General features: G+C 39.0%; 1 protein-coding gene and 1 long non-coding RNA gene across 5 annotated transcripts in view; both read left to right on the forward strand.

Annotated features, from left to right (window-relative positions):
* The window catches only part of LOC116702806 (TANK-binding kinase 1-binding protein 1), a 49,166-nt gene extending 41,414 nt beyond the window's left edge, over window positions 1–7,752 (forward strand). For all 4 annotated transcript variants that reach the window (XM_032537275.1, XM_032537277.1, XM_032537278.1 and 1 more), the window contains exons 7-13: window positions 1,705–1,772; window positions 1,855–1,961; window positions 2,510–2,700; window positions 2,800–3,081; window positions 4,594–4,674; window positions 4,766–4,993; window positions 5,557–7,752. In XM_032537275.1, the coding sequence (XP_032393166.1) occupies window positions 1,705–1,772; window positions 1,855–1,961; window positions 2,510–2,700; window positions 2,800–3,081; window positions 4,594–4,674; window positions 4,766–4,993; window positions 5,557–5,685 (1,086 nt within the window). In that variant the 3' untranslated portion in view covers window positions 5,686–7,752. The remainder of the gene's footprint in view (window positions 1–1,704; window positions 1,773–1,854; window positions 1,962–2,509; window positions 2,701–2,799; window positions 3,082–4,593; window positions 4,675–4,765; window positions 4,994–5,556) is intronic.
* A 742-nt stretch (window positions 7,753–8,494) lies between these two features.
* Window positions 8,495–11,022, forward strand: part of LOC116702824 (uncharacterized) — a 24,478-nt gene continuing 21,950 nt past the window's right edge. The window contains exons 1-2 of the long non-coding RNA XR_004335262.1: window positions 8,495–8,505; window positions 9,327–9,336. This is a non-coding gene — a long non-coding RNA (uncharacterized LOC116702824). The remainder of the gene's footprint in view (window positions 8,506–9,326; window positions 9,337–11,022) is intronic.

Here is an 11,022-nt window from a genome sequence, read left to right on the forward strand (position 1 = left end):
GCAGTCATTGTCGAAGTGTCCTTGGGCAAGACACTGAACCCCCGAGTTGCGCATCGGAGTGTGAATGTGTGTGAGTGTTTATCTAATGAGCAGGTGGCACCTTGTACGGCAGCCCCGGCCACAGTGTATGAATGTGTGTGAATGGTGAATGTTTCCTGTAGATGTAAAAGCGCTTTGAGCAGTTGTTAAGACTGGAAAAGCGCTATATAAATACAGCACATTTACATAGAGCTCTATTGTTGTTTAAACACATCCATGAGCCACACTGGTGCACTGGGTGATCCCATTTCATTTTGACTCAATCCCACATACCCTGTCTTGCAGCCACAAATACTGACTAGAGCCCGACATATGGATCAAACCGCTGCTGAAAATGCACTATTTACGACTTATTTTTGTCTTTAACAACCAATAGGCAGAAAGCCACAGAAACACCATGTACAATAATTATAATCTGTAATCTGATGATGTATGATCAATTCTAAAACTTCCAAAATGTATGATTATTTTGACTTGTCATGGTGTGTGTTAACATAGACATTCTTTATTGCTCCAGAAGTGAGATGCTTTGGCTGCCCCAATTGTGTGTGTCTGTTATGTCACTTGGCTGCAGATAGTCAGTCTGTTTAAGTAGTTTCGGTTGGAGTACTCCAGCTATTCGAGTTTCTAAAATTGGGATATGGTGTATACATGCTCAAACAAAAAAATACTTTGGGATACTTCAAAAACCGCTTTTATAACCAGGATAATCATGTTTGCCATGGTGATACGCCTGACAATATGAAAAATACAGAATAAGACCAGCTTTATCCATTAAGGGTTTGATATTACTCAATGGCTTATCACATCAGATGACTATTATTCCACAGAGGTCAAAGCTGCTTTCAGTACAGTACCAAGAAGAGTCCTTAAATTAGTTACTGCTCAAATTACATTAAATTTAATCTTCACATGATTTACTTTTTCACAAGCTCCACATTTCTGCAAACTGATTTTCACCACACACTGAAATTAACCGATACCAGTGGCTGCCAATCTGAAACTGTTGTTACAAAGAACTAAGCTAATCTGGGCTCATAGAAAAAAAATTACAAGGACAACCTAGCTCATAACATTAAATATATTGTCTCCTCTCCGTGCGTGTTTGCAATTAGTGAGAATGAGACCTGAGCTGGTCTGGATGAGTGTATACCTTTCTACCCAAGAGGTGTTGTGCTGTGTCAAACTGACTCACCCAGCCGCTGTCGTTGGTAGCAACCTCAGCCCCTGGGTCCACTTTCCAGGACCTCACAAGCCCGTCTCTGTGTTACAGTTCAAAGTGTCAAGGTGTATTTACATAACGTTGTGTTTCAAAAAGTGTCTTTCTTTCATCGTGTGGTTTGCAGCCCTTGTGTGTCATGTTGCTGCTTTACGCCTCCAGCTTCTCGTTTTTTTTAACCCTGGATGAATCCTTCACATACCTGCAATACTGGGTTAAATCAGCGTCCTCAAACATGCCCCCTCCATGTGATGTGCATTGCTAGACCATGTTGGGCTAAATGTCCTCAGACGTTCCTCAGTAGCTCCAATATTCAATTTAAACATGAGCAGAGGAATATACTAACATAAAATCAATAAATGAAAATAATTGTAGTGTATATACTGTACATAGAGTATTTTGACAAAGCTGGACCACGTCTAACCACAGCTCTGTGTCTCTGTCAGCCACGGGACCTGTCCACACACTGTGAGCACTGTGACGTAGAGTGGATAAAGAAAGCAGGGGATGAACAGTGAGTCTTACTTTCAAAACCAGTCTATAGTGTTTGTCATTTATATGTATTTATTTCATCAGTCACTCTCTTTGTCTTGCAGGGTGAACCTAGCATTAGCCTACACAGAGCTAACAGAGGAGTTGGGTCGTGTTCGCAATTTGGCTGTGAAACAGAGTGACATCCTGCGACTCGTCTCACAGGAGCCTGGTAGGCAGCTGACTGGCTTCTTGGTTCATGGACATCATGTTATCAGTACATATGTTGTGCCAATGTATGTAAACAGAACAGAAGCGTCTTACGTTTCTTTGAATGTGTTGTATTCAAGCAGCTGCCAACTAATGAAAACAGAACCAGAAATGTCAATTATTATTTCTGTTTTCTTTCGTGTTGGTTAAGTGTTATTATTGGATGGTTTTAAATGATAGACAAATGGAGGAAATCTTCATCTAATCGGTGATTAGCTTCTCTACAGCGCTCAGTCATTGCAACCATCTCAATTCAAACAAATTCAAACACAACCCCTAAAAGCGTGTTGGGCTTTTTATTTATGAGGCTAGTTTCCTGATATAGGTCAAATGGTATAATAATTGTGAATTTTTAGAGTGCCTTCTGCTGGACCAAACTAACTCAAACAGTGGTGCTTATAGATTGGACATTTTAAATTCAAACATTTTATTACAAAGGGGGTGCAAGTGTATTAGAGACAAAGCCTAAGTGATTTTACGATTCTCTCTCTTTCTCTCTTCCTCCTCCAGTATCTCGTCTTACCGCTACTCCTCAGCGTCTCTCCCCAACCTCCTCCCAGCGCCCCTCCCTTTCCCCTGACCGGCACCTCCCCACCCCCTCTCCTCCTCTCTCCCCAAGCAATGGCCCCGCCTCTTACTCCCACCAGCCAACCTGCAGCCGTCTACGAGCAAAGTTCCAGGGTCGCCGTAGTTACTCGGAGGTGAGGCTGGAAAGTTTTTGGTGTGACTTAGTGGAAAAATTAGACAATTTTTTTCGTATGAAACTACAAATTTACTGCATATGCAAATCCTTTTCCCAGGTATCTGACCCGTCAGGTATTCATAGACCCCGAGCTCAGCTGATGAGAGATCCAGTATCCACCCTCCCCAAACCCAGGCCCCTCCTTGGGGAGATGCAGGGTTACGGCCAAACCAAATCTCAGCTACGTACCTCCTTGGTTGGCCTGGTCAGACCGGCCTCGGCTCATGGAGCTGGAGGGGAGAGAGGAGGAGGCGGGGGAGGAGAGAGATGTGGTGGTAGCAGTCTGAGCAGCAGTCCACGTCACTGTGCTCTGGACCTGGGCTTCCCTCTGGCTGCTGAGGTGAGACTGACAGCATTCATTTACTTATAGTAGATCAGTGACTTTTCTTGTTGAAAATGATTTTAGTAATCTGATATGTTCTCATAGATAATAACCTCATACTAACAATGTCTCACAGATATAGCAAATATCTATAAAACATATCCTTAATGATCAAAGACTGGTGAGAAAATCTCAGTATTAAATAGATTTAAACCCTATTTGCAAGGGACTGGTATTACCAGGAGACCTTATGTGATTTAGAAATTAACCCCGACCCTGTTAGGATAAGCAACGTGTGTATTTGACTTAACTTTAGTGACATTATCTCCCACATATGATGTCAAGGCTATGTCAAAACTTTCATTTATAATAGCCAGTATGACTGCAAATCACTGAGATGCCGATTAACACAGTACTAATATTATCACGTGACATCTGTGCAGATGCAGTGAAATTTTTCGTTGACAAAAGGAAGATTTGCAAAGGATTAAGATCACAGACAACCTCTGCAGTTCAAATGACTAATAGTACTAGTATGAATAGGGCTTTAGTGTTCAGTGCTAATTACTGTAGCAAGTGTTAGCAGGCTAACACACTGAACTAAAACCACATTTTTAAAATCCGTCCTGAGTGATCCGATCACAAGTGTACATTTCCAAGTACAGATGGGAATGTTCACATTGTGAACTAATTGAGATCTGATCGCTCAGACCACATAGAGGACAGCATTGGGATTTGGATCCCAACACTAATCTTGTGGGAGTGGGTGATTTTACCAGGGCCTATTGCTGGGAGCGGGCAATCCAGAAATATACATTATCATCAACTCTCCCTTACTTCTTTCCTTGGGCACTGGATCCCGCCATTTTTCTTCTACTACGACCCGAGGGATCCAATCAACAGGGACTTTAACATGACATCTGTTAGGGTGCGTTGAAAGACGGGGAAACAAAACGAAATGAAACAACCTGACCAAAACAAACCACAGCCAGCAACATGTTCTAAAATAAGTTAAATAAATACATTAATACAATGTCACTTTGCCCTTATTGCACTAGAATAACTAATTATTGCACTTGTCTGGATGTAATTATGCACTAGAATGTGATAAATGAATGTAAGGGATGAATATTTATTAATACTACACAGTAAAATAACTAGTTTCCAAAGTCACTGACATCTTCAGGATGACTCATTCTGCTACAAATGTTTGTCAATGGAGATTATATAGCTGTATTATTGATTTGAGTTTATTGCCAGTGTGTTGCCATAATTCTTTCTAATCCATTTTTTAGCAGTTGTCAGGTTACCAAACCAAATTGCCATAAAGTTTCCAGACTATAAAACTTGACCATAACATTTTTTTTTTTTTACTTTTTAAGCTTCCTTAAAAAGTTGTGTGTGCCACTACAGGTGGCCACATGCTGTTTCATGCAATGTTACACTGTATGTGCAGAAACACACTATTCTAGAATCCTTTAAACTGCAACAGTTATCACCATGTTCTCCCTTGCCCCTCTTTTCATCCAGGTACATCACTTCTGTCGCCTTGATGACCCGCCTGAGCCCACCCCACTGGTGACACCCCCACAGTCCTCTGATGATGAAGAGGTGATGCCAATGATAACAATATGTGTGGCTTCTCCTGCGACTTAAACACTGGGTTATTTATTTGGAAGATGTGTGTTGTGTACATTTACAGGATGTATGTTCGTATCTATCGCCGCCTGCCAGCCCGCCTCGGACGCTTGGCGCAATTGGGATCGGCTCATCATCGCCTAGGGAGCAGCCCCTACACCCCTCATTCCCATCTCCTAGGAAACAGCCCCACCATCCATCCTTCTCATCTCCTGAGGGCCCTGCCACCCTGTCCTGCCATCTGCCTCCTTACATGAACACTGAACATGCTCAGTCGTGGCCCTCCATTAACGTGAGTAGAAATCAACGATGAGAACTAAATGATTCCCTGCAGTCCTTGTGGGGAAACTAGCTCTATTGCAGCAGCCAAAAGACAATTAAAAGGAGGGGAAAAAAAGAAATGTGGTATAGAACACAAAACAAAGAGAAGACCAAACACACTAAATGCAACACTTACCATTAGTGTGTGGATGGCTGGGAGATGCACAACGGGAAAAAGTTGAAGTTGAGTTGAAGAGGAGCCAATAAATAGACTGTGTCATCGGCATAAAAAAGGATATTAGAAGACAAAAGAGGCTAAAATGCTCCATAAAGTAGACTGCAGAGTTTATTAATCTCTGTGCATTTATCACCACAAACACATTTTCACATTACACATAGTCATATGATCCATTGTTAAAATCGTGATTAAAACAGCTTTAAAATCCATCTGTTCTTGGCAACTTTGAACAAATTGGCATCGCTCTAATGTTTTACAAAGCCTGTAAATTAAGATTAAAACTAAGATTAGATTATGTGATTTTGCCATAATTTGAGGTTCAGTAATTTGACACCCTTGTCTCGCTCTGTCTGCAGCTATGGATGGAGTCAGAAGAGAGTGCTGTTCGTAGCTGTCCTCTGTGTCAGCTGACCTTCCCAACTGGTTACCCTGACGACGCCCTCATCAAACACATTGACTCCCATTTGGAGAACAGCAAGATCTGACTTTTTTTATGTCGAGCATTTTACTTCCATGTCATCGAAGATGGACACCAGAACCATCTTGATGGTTTACTATTTAGGTTTTAACCAGGTATGGTTTGATAAGCCTGCATGCTTATTTCTATGGAACTTACCTCTCTGACAAAGCTCCATATCAACAATTCTGTATCAAAATGTGTTTTTCTTTTACAACCAAACACTTAATTTGCACATAGACCCAATTGCTAAAGAAATAGCAGATGTAGAAAGACAACAGGGTTGTATTTCTGAACACAGAGACAGGAGCCCTGGAGGCAGAAGCCGTGCTGGAAACATCTGACAGATTCAGAGGTTAAAGAAAGGCTGAATAAATAATATGGCTAGTAAAATGATAGAAGGATAGAAGTCCGGACAATGATGAGAGTATAAGAGGCCAATCCACTAGCTAGTGGAGTTAAAAAACAAACTATGTCTAAACTTGAGTGTAAAATGCTCCAGTGGTAAATATACTTTAATGGAAAAATTAGGAAATACAGCAAAAAAGCAGCTACTGCCATATCTCAGTGTGGTAATGAAAGTGCATACCAATACACTACACACTTTATTTTTATTTTCATTGTAAAATGTTTTTTCCTCATAATTGTTACTTTTTATCTTCTCATTATGACTTAGTATTTTATGATTATGGGAAAGAATTATGAGATATCTAATTCATTGTTGTCATTCATCATCATTTCATTGTCTTTAAATTGCTTTTTCCTATTATTATTATTATTATTATTATTATTATTAGTACTAAGTGAGAAAAGTTCTGACCTTTCTGTAACACATAATTATGAAAAACTTTGTCAGTTTAACTCTTACGATTAAGAGGTAGTAGCTTTAATTATAAGTATTATCATGTTATAATGATTTTTTAAAGGTTATGAAACTATAACATAATTATTAATATATTACTTAATTCTGACTTGATATTTCATAATTATGGGAACATTTCTTATAGTTAGTTGAAAAAGGAGGTTGCACTTACAATAAAGATTCTTGTTGGTGGGCGTGAACCCAAAATCCAATAGGCATGTTCCAAAAATTAAAGAAAAGGTAGCACATCTCAGGTTCCCAAGTTAAGGAGGAAAAATACTCTTTTCTTATAAATATGAGTCTCATCATTTTCAAATAAATATTTGATAGAATCTTTATTACCTCGTAGTGATGGCATATCTCATATGAATTAATATATTGTCATTATTTGAAACTATCCAATTTATTACATTTAATCACATTATTAGAGGTAAGAATTCGTTTTTCATACTCATACATGAAATTTCTAAGTTCTGTCGATCTATAGAAATACATTTGCAAGAACATGTTTCACAATCCAGTTTGACTTTACATTTCACAGCAGAACCATCCTACACTCACAGAAGTTTTTCTATTTTGTTTTTGGAGAAACGCATCTCCACAGGTTATTCATGGCAAAAAGACAGTAAAGCCATAAGAAATATGACAGATGTCATCACTTCTGTCGCATCTGGGCTACTGCAAAAAAGACCCATGTTAAGAAAGTGTGGGCAGATAATTGACGGACTGAAACTGATCTTATGACTCTTAGCTGTTATTGTTTCAAGGATGAAAGCCAAACTCATTTAGCAGAAGAAGTAAGAGATCTATTATACTTTTGACTCATTCAGGTAGATTTACAGTGTGATGAGCAGCAGGTCAAAGGTTCAAGGTCTTGCTCAAAGACACATCCCCAGAACCCTTGGTTGTGTCTGGACACACACTTGGCTGTTGAATCCAAAGGCAACATGTAAATCTGTTGTAACTGTCAGGCTGCCTTGAGCTAAATGCTAACGTCAGCAATGCTCATAACAACAAGTTCTGTATGGAAACTGTTGGTTATTCACAGTAAAAGGGGGCATGGTTTCTGAGGGACATAGCTGCTGTTGATTTATTTCTGACCTCCATTGCATTGGGGTGAAGGCAGAAATCTCTGAGACAGCTATTAGATAATGTTCCCAAAGGATTTTCTTTTTTTTAGGTTGCAATCTTAACATGGCTGTGTGACTCAAACCACACAGACCACTGTCCTTTACAAACAAAACATAATCACTTAAAATCAGATGATCTGTGCTTGTTTAATGCTACCCACTTCATTAGCTTCAGTGTGGGGATCGGTCTCCCGCTGGTAAAGGGACAAGGGATGTCAACATCTGCAAAGACAAACAGCTGGAGATGATGCTGTTCTAGTGGCCTGCCCTGGAAGCGCTGGATTTGGTCTCTTAATGTGTCACTTTGACACAGATCACATCTGTGGTTCTTGTCAACACTGCATTTAGTATATTAATGAGAATGCATGCAAAGATTTCTGTATCACAGTAGATTAACTCTACTGGTATGTGTTGTCCCAAATTAAAAATGTGGACATGATTGGTGTACAAAGTGTATGTACAACATTACACTGCTATATTGTACAGTACAAACAATAGGTTAGGGCTATAAACTTTGTCACTTTAACCCCTCTGGAAAACCTCTTGGAAAGTGAAAATAATTATTTTTCTGGTATGTTTAAGAGTAATCAGTTGTACTTTGGGTTCTATGTACTGTAGCTGCCTCTCTTGAACTTAGGCTCCATGTACACGGCAGCTATCAAAGCTCTGGTTTTCCACCATGTGAATCAACATCAGTCTTAAAAGATAACTATGATTATATTTCAACTTGGGTTTTGATTTTACTCATTATTCTCCCTGTTGGACTTTTTTGCTATGTTCCAAGATCTCAGCAAGTACTTTTTGGGGCTACAAAGTTATAATCCTTCAGGAACAAAACCCTGCATGGAGTCCATTGGTGCTTTCAGTTGCTCATCAGCACAATGTCTTCCCTTTAGTAAAACTCTTTGCTGATGAAACAAGCCCTTTTTTGGTGCTTAGCAAGAGAATACATCCAAGAGTTCTGTAACTTTACAACATTAACGCACAATTCCCTCAATGAATGGCCAGATGTGTGAAGGTCATGTGAATAACCATGTGAATCACCATCAATGCTGTTATCCCCATTTGTCCGATGCCCTTTTCTAAACACTTGACTTTTTAAACATGTTAGGACAACAATTCTAAAACTAGTTTGTCACATACTGAACCCTTGAGCCCATTAAATGTCACTAAAGACATACATCTTAAAAATCGCGGGCCAAATATTGTTTTACAAAAAATTAGACCTCAGAGTCCAATTACTTACTTTTTCCGCAGTTTTAAACCACAGCTCATTGAGTACGTCAACGAAAGAAGTTTGCTCAGTAGTCATGGTGAGAGCTCAGTTCGGTTCATTATGTGACCTATATGTAGGTAATTTTGCAATTTCAGGAACAATGATATAAGCTAAATGTTTAGAGAACAGTGTCAGTGTTGCAATGACAAGTAGGCTAACTTTTAAAGGTCTCATATTGTAAAAAGGGAGATTGATTATAAATCAGGTCTAGGTGCTATATAAATACTGTAAAAGTATTAAAATCCACAGAGAAATGCACACAGCCCGTATTCAGAAACCGTGCCTTCACATGAGCCATCCGCAGTTCTGTATGGTTGTGAAGTCATAACTAGACTATATATATATATATATATATATATATATATATATATATATATATATATATATATATATATATATAGTGCTGTAACAGTCAGTCCCCGACTGCAATGACTGTGCAGAGACTTAGAGAGAGCAGACGATGAAGACCCAGAAACGTGGACCAATCAGAGCAGGCTTTTATCGGGATGGGGGCTTAAAGAGACATGCGCTAACACAGGTATATTCAGACAGACAGTATTAGCAAAATAATGTTTTTTTATCGCATGTTTTTAAAGCATGTAAACATGTTCTAGTAGAAACCCAAAATACAAGTATGAACATGAAATGATTGTGATATTTGCCCTTTAAATGTTGCTAAAATAGCACACAAGAAAACAGATGACATGCCGTCATAGTCCAATACATCAATGCAAGGGTAATCCTACTGGAACCAAAATCTTTTTGTATTGTTGTTAAAGGTACCATGTGTACCAATGTTTTTATGACTGTTTTGTTTGTATCTCGTAACACAGAACCGCTGATGGTTTCAAAGTCTTCCACTTATGCTATTAGTAGTTGGTGGCGGCAACGCACCAAGAAACATGGCCAACCAAGGCGGTAAAAGAAGAAGAGGGCCAGCAAGACAATGTGGACATTAATAATATTAAAAAGACATCTGCCCTGCAAATTTTTCATGAGGAGGGATACGCATTCAGCATGTTTGTTAGGCCTCCAGGATTTGATGCATTATGGTGAGAAACAGTATATGAAAAGTTTAAAGCTGCAATATGTAATACTGACAGCTGGCGTTTAAAAATAGTTACAGTCCAAATTCAAAATACTGGAGAGTCTTTTACCCAACTGACACTTTTCCTGCTTAGAATTACAGTAGGAACCACTAAAAACCACACAACCTCGCCATCCACTCCACCAACCGGACAGACACATTTTCTTGGCTTAGAATTAATCAGTCTAATTTGTCTGGTATAAGTTCTGATGGTGACGCTACAGCAGCCATCTAAAATCCTACACTTTCAAAATGCCTAACAAATCAGCCGTACATGCTACAAAGTCACTCTACTTAACTGCGTCAAACTGTAACATCAATAGAGCAGAAACGACCTTGCTTTAATCCAGTAGCAATTTTAAAGTCCATCACTCTAAGTTTTGCAAAAACTGCTAAAAGTCTCAAACCTCTCCTTCCCCATTGGTAGTTATTTCAATTGACACTGAAATTTGGGGAGCTTCATCTCCAGACTGTACACAAATTTACCATTCAGATATTTTACTGCATTTTTCATACAGTACTACAAACAAATACATTTCTTCCAAACTAAAATTTTGGTGTTCATCAATATTTTGGTCACTGCAGATTTCTTTTTTTTTTTTTTTTTAATGTTTGAATTGGGTGCTCATTGACGCCATTGCAGCCAATGCAAAATAGAGCATCGCTAAACATTAGTTTGTCATTCATTAAGCTTTGTGAAAATAAATTAAAGGCATCTCTATGTTGTCTTAAACAAGTGCACAAATTCTCATACATTTCTAATGACTGAATTTTTTGACAGTAGTTTAAAATCCTGCATTTTTTTTAGCCAGTCCTTTATATTTTCTATTCAATGTTGTAAATGTTAAAGTGTCATCACCTGGGCAATAGCTTGCTGAGATCAGAGCTTCCCTTCAGACCCAACGGTTGGGAGGTCCAGCCCCCAGGGTTACAAGGTAGCCATTTTATACCCAATCATCCATTGTGCTTTGGACACCTCGCCTGCATGTTTTAGAGGTTTATCAGCATCA

This window comes from Etheostoma spectabile, chromosome 15 (assembly GCF_008692095.1).
Source record: "Etheostoma spectabile isolate EspeVRDwgs_2016 chromosome 15, UIUC_Espe_1.0, whole genome shotgun sequence".
Classification (NCBI taxonomy): Eukaryota; Metazoa; Chordata; class Actinopteri; order Perciformes; family Percidae; genus Etheostoma; species Etheostoma spectabile.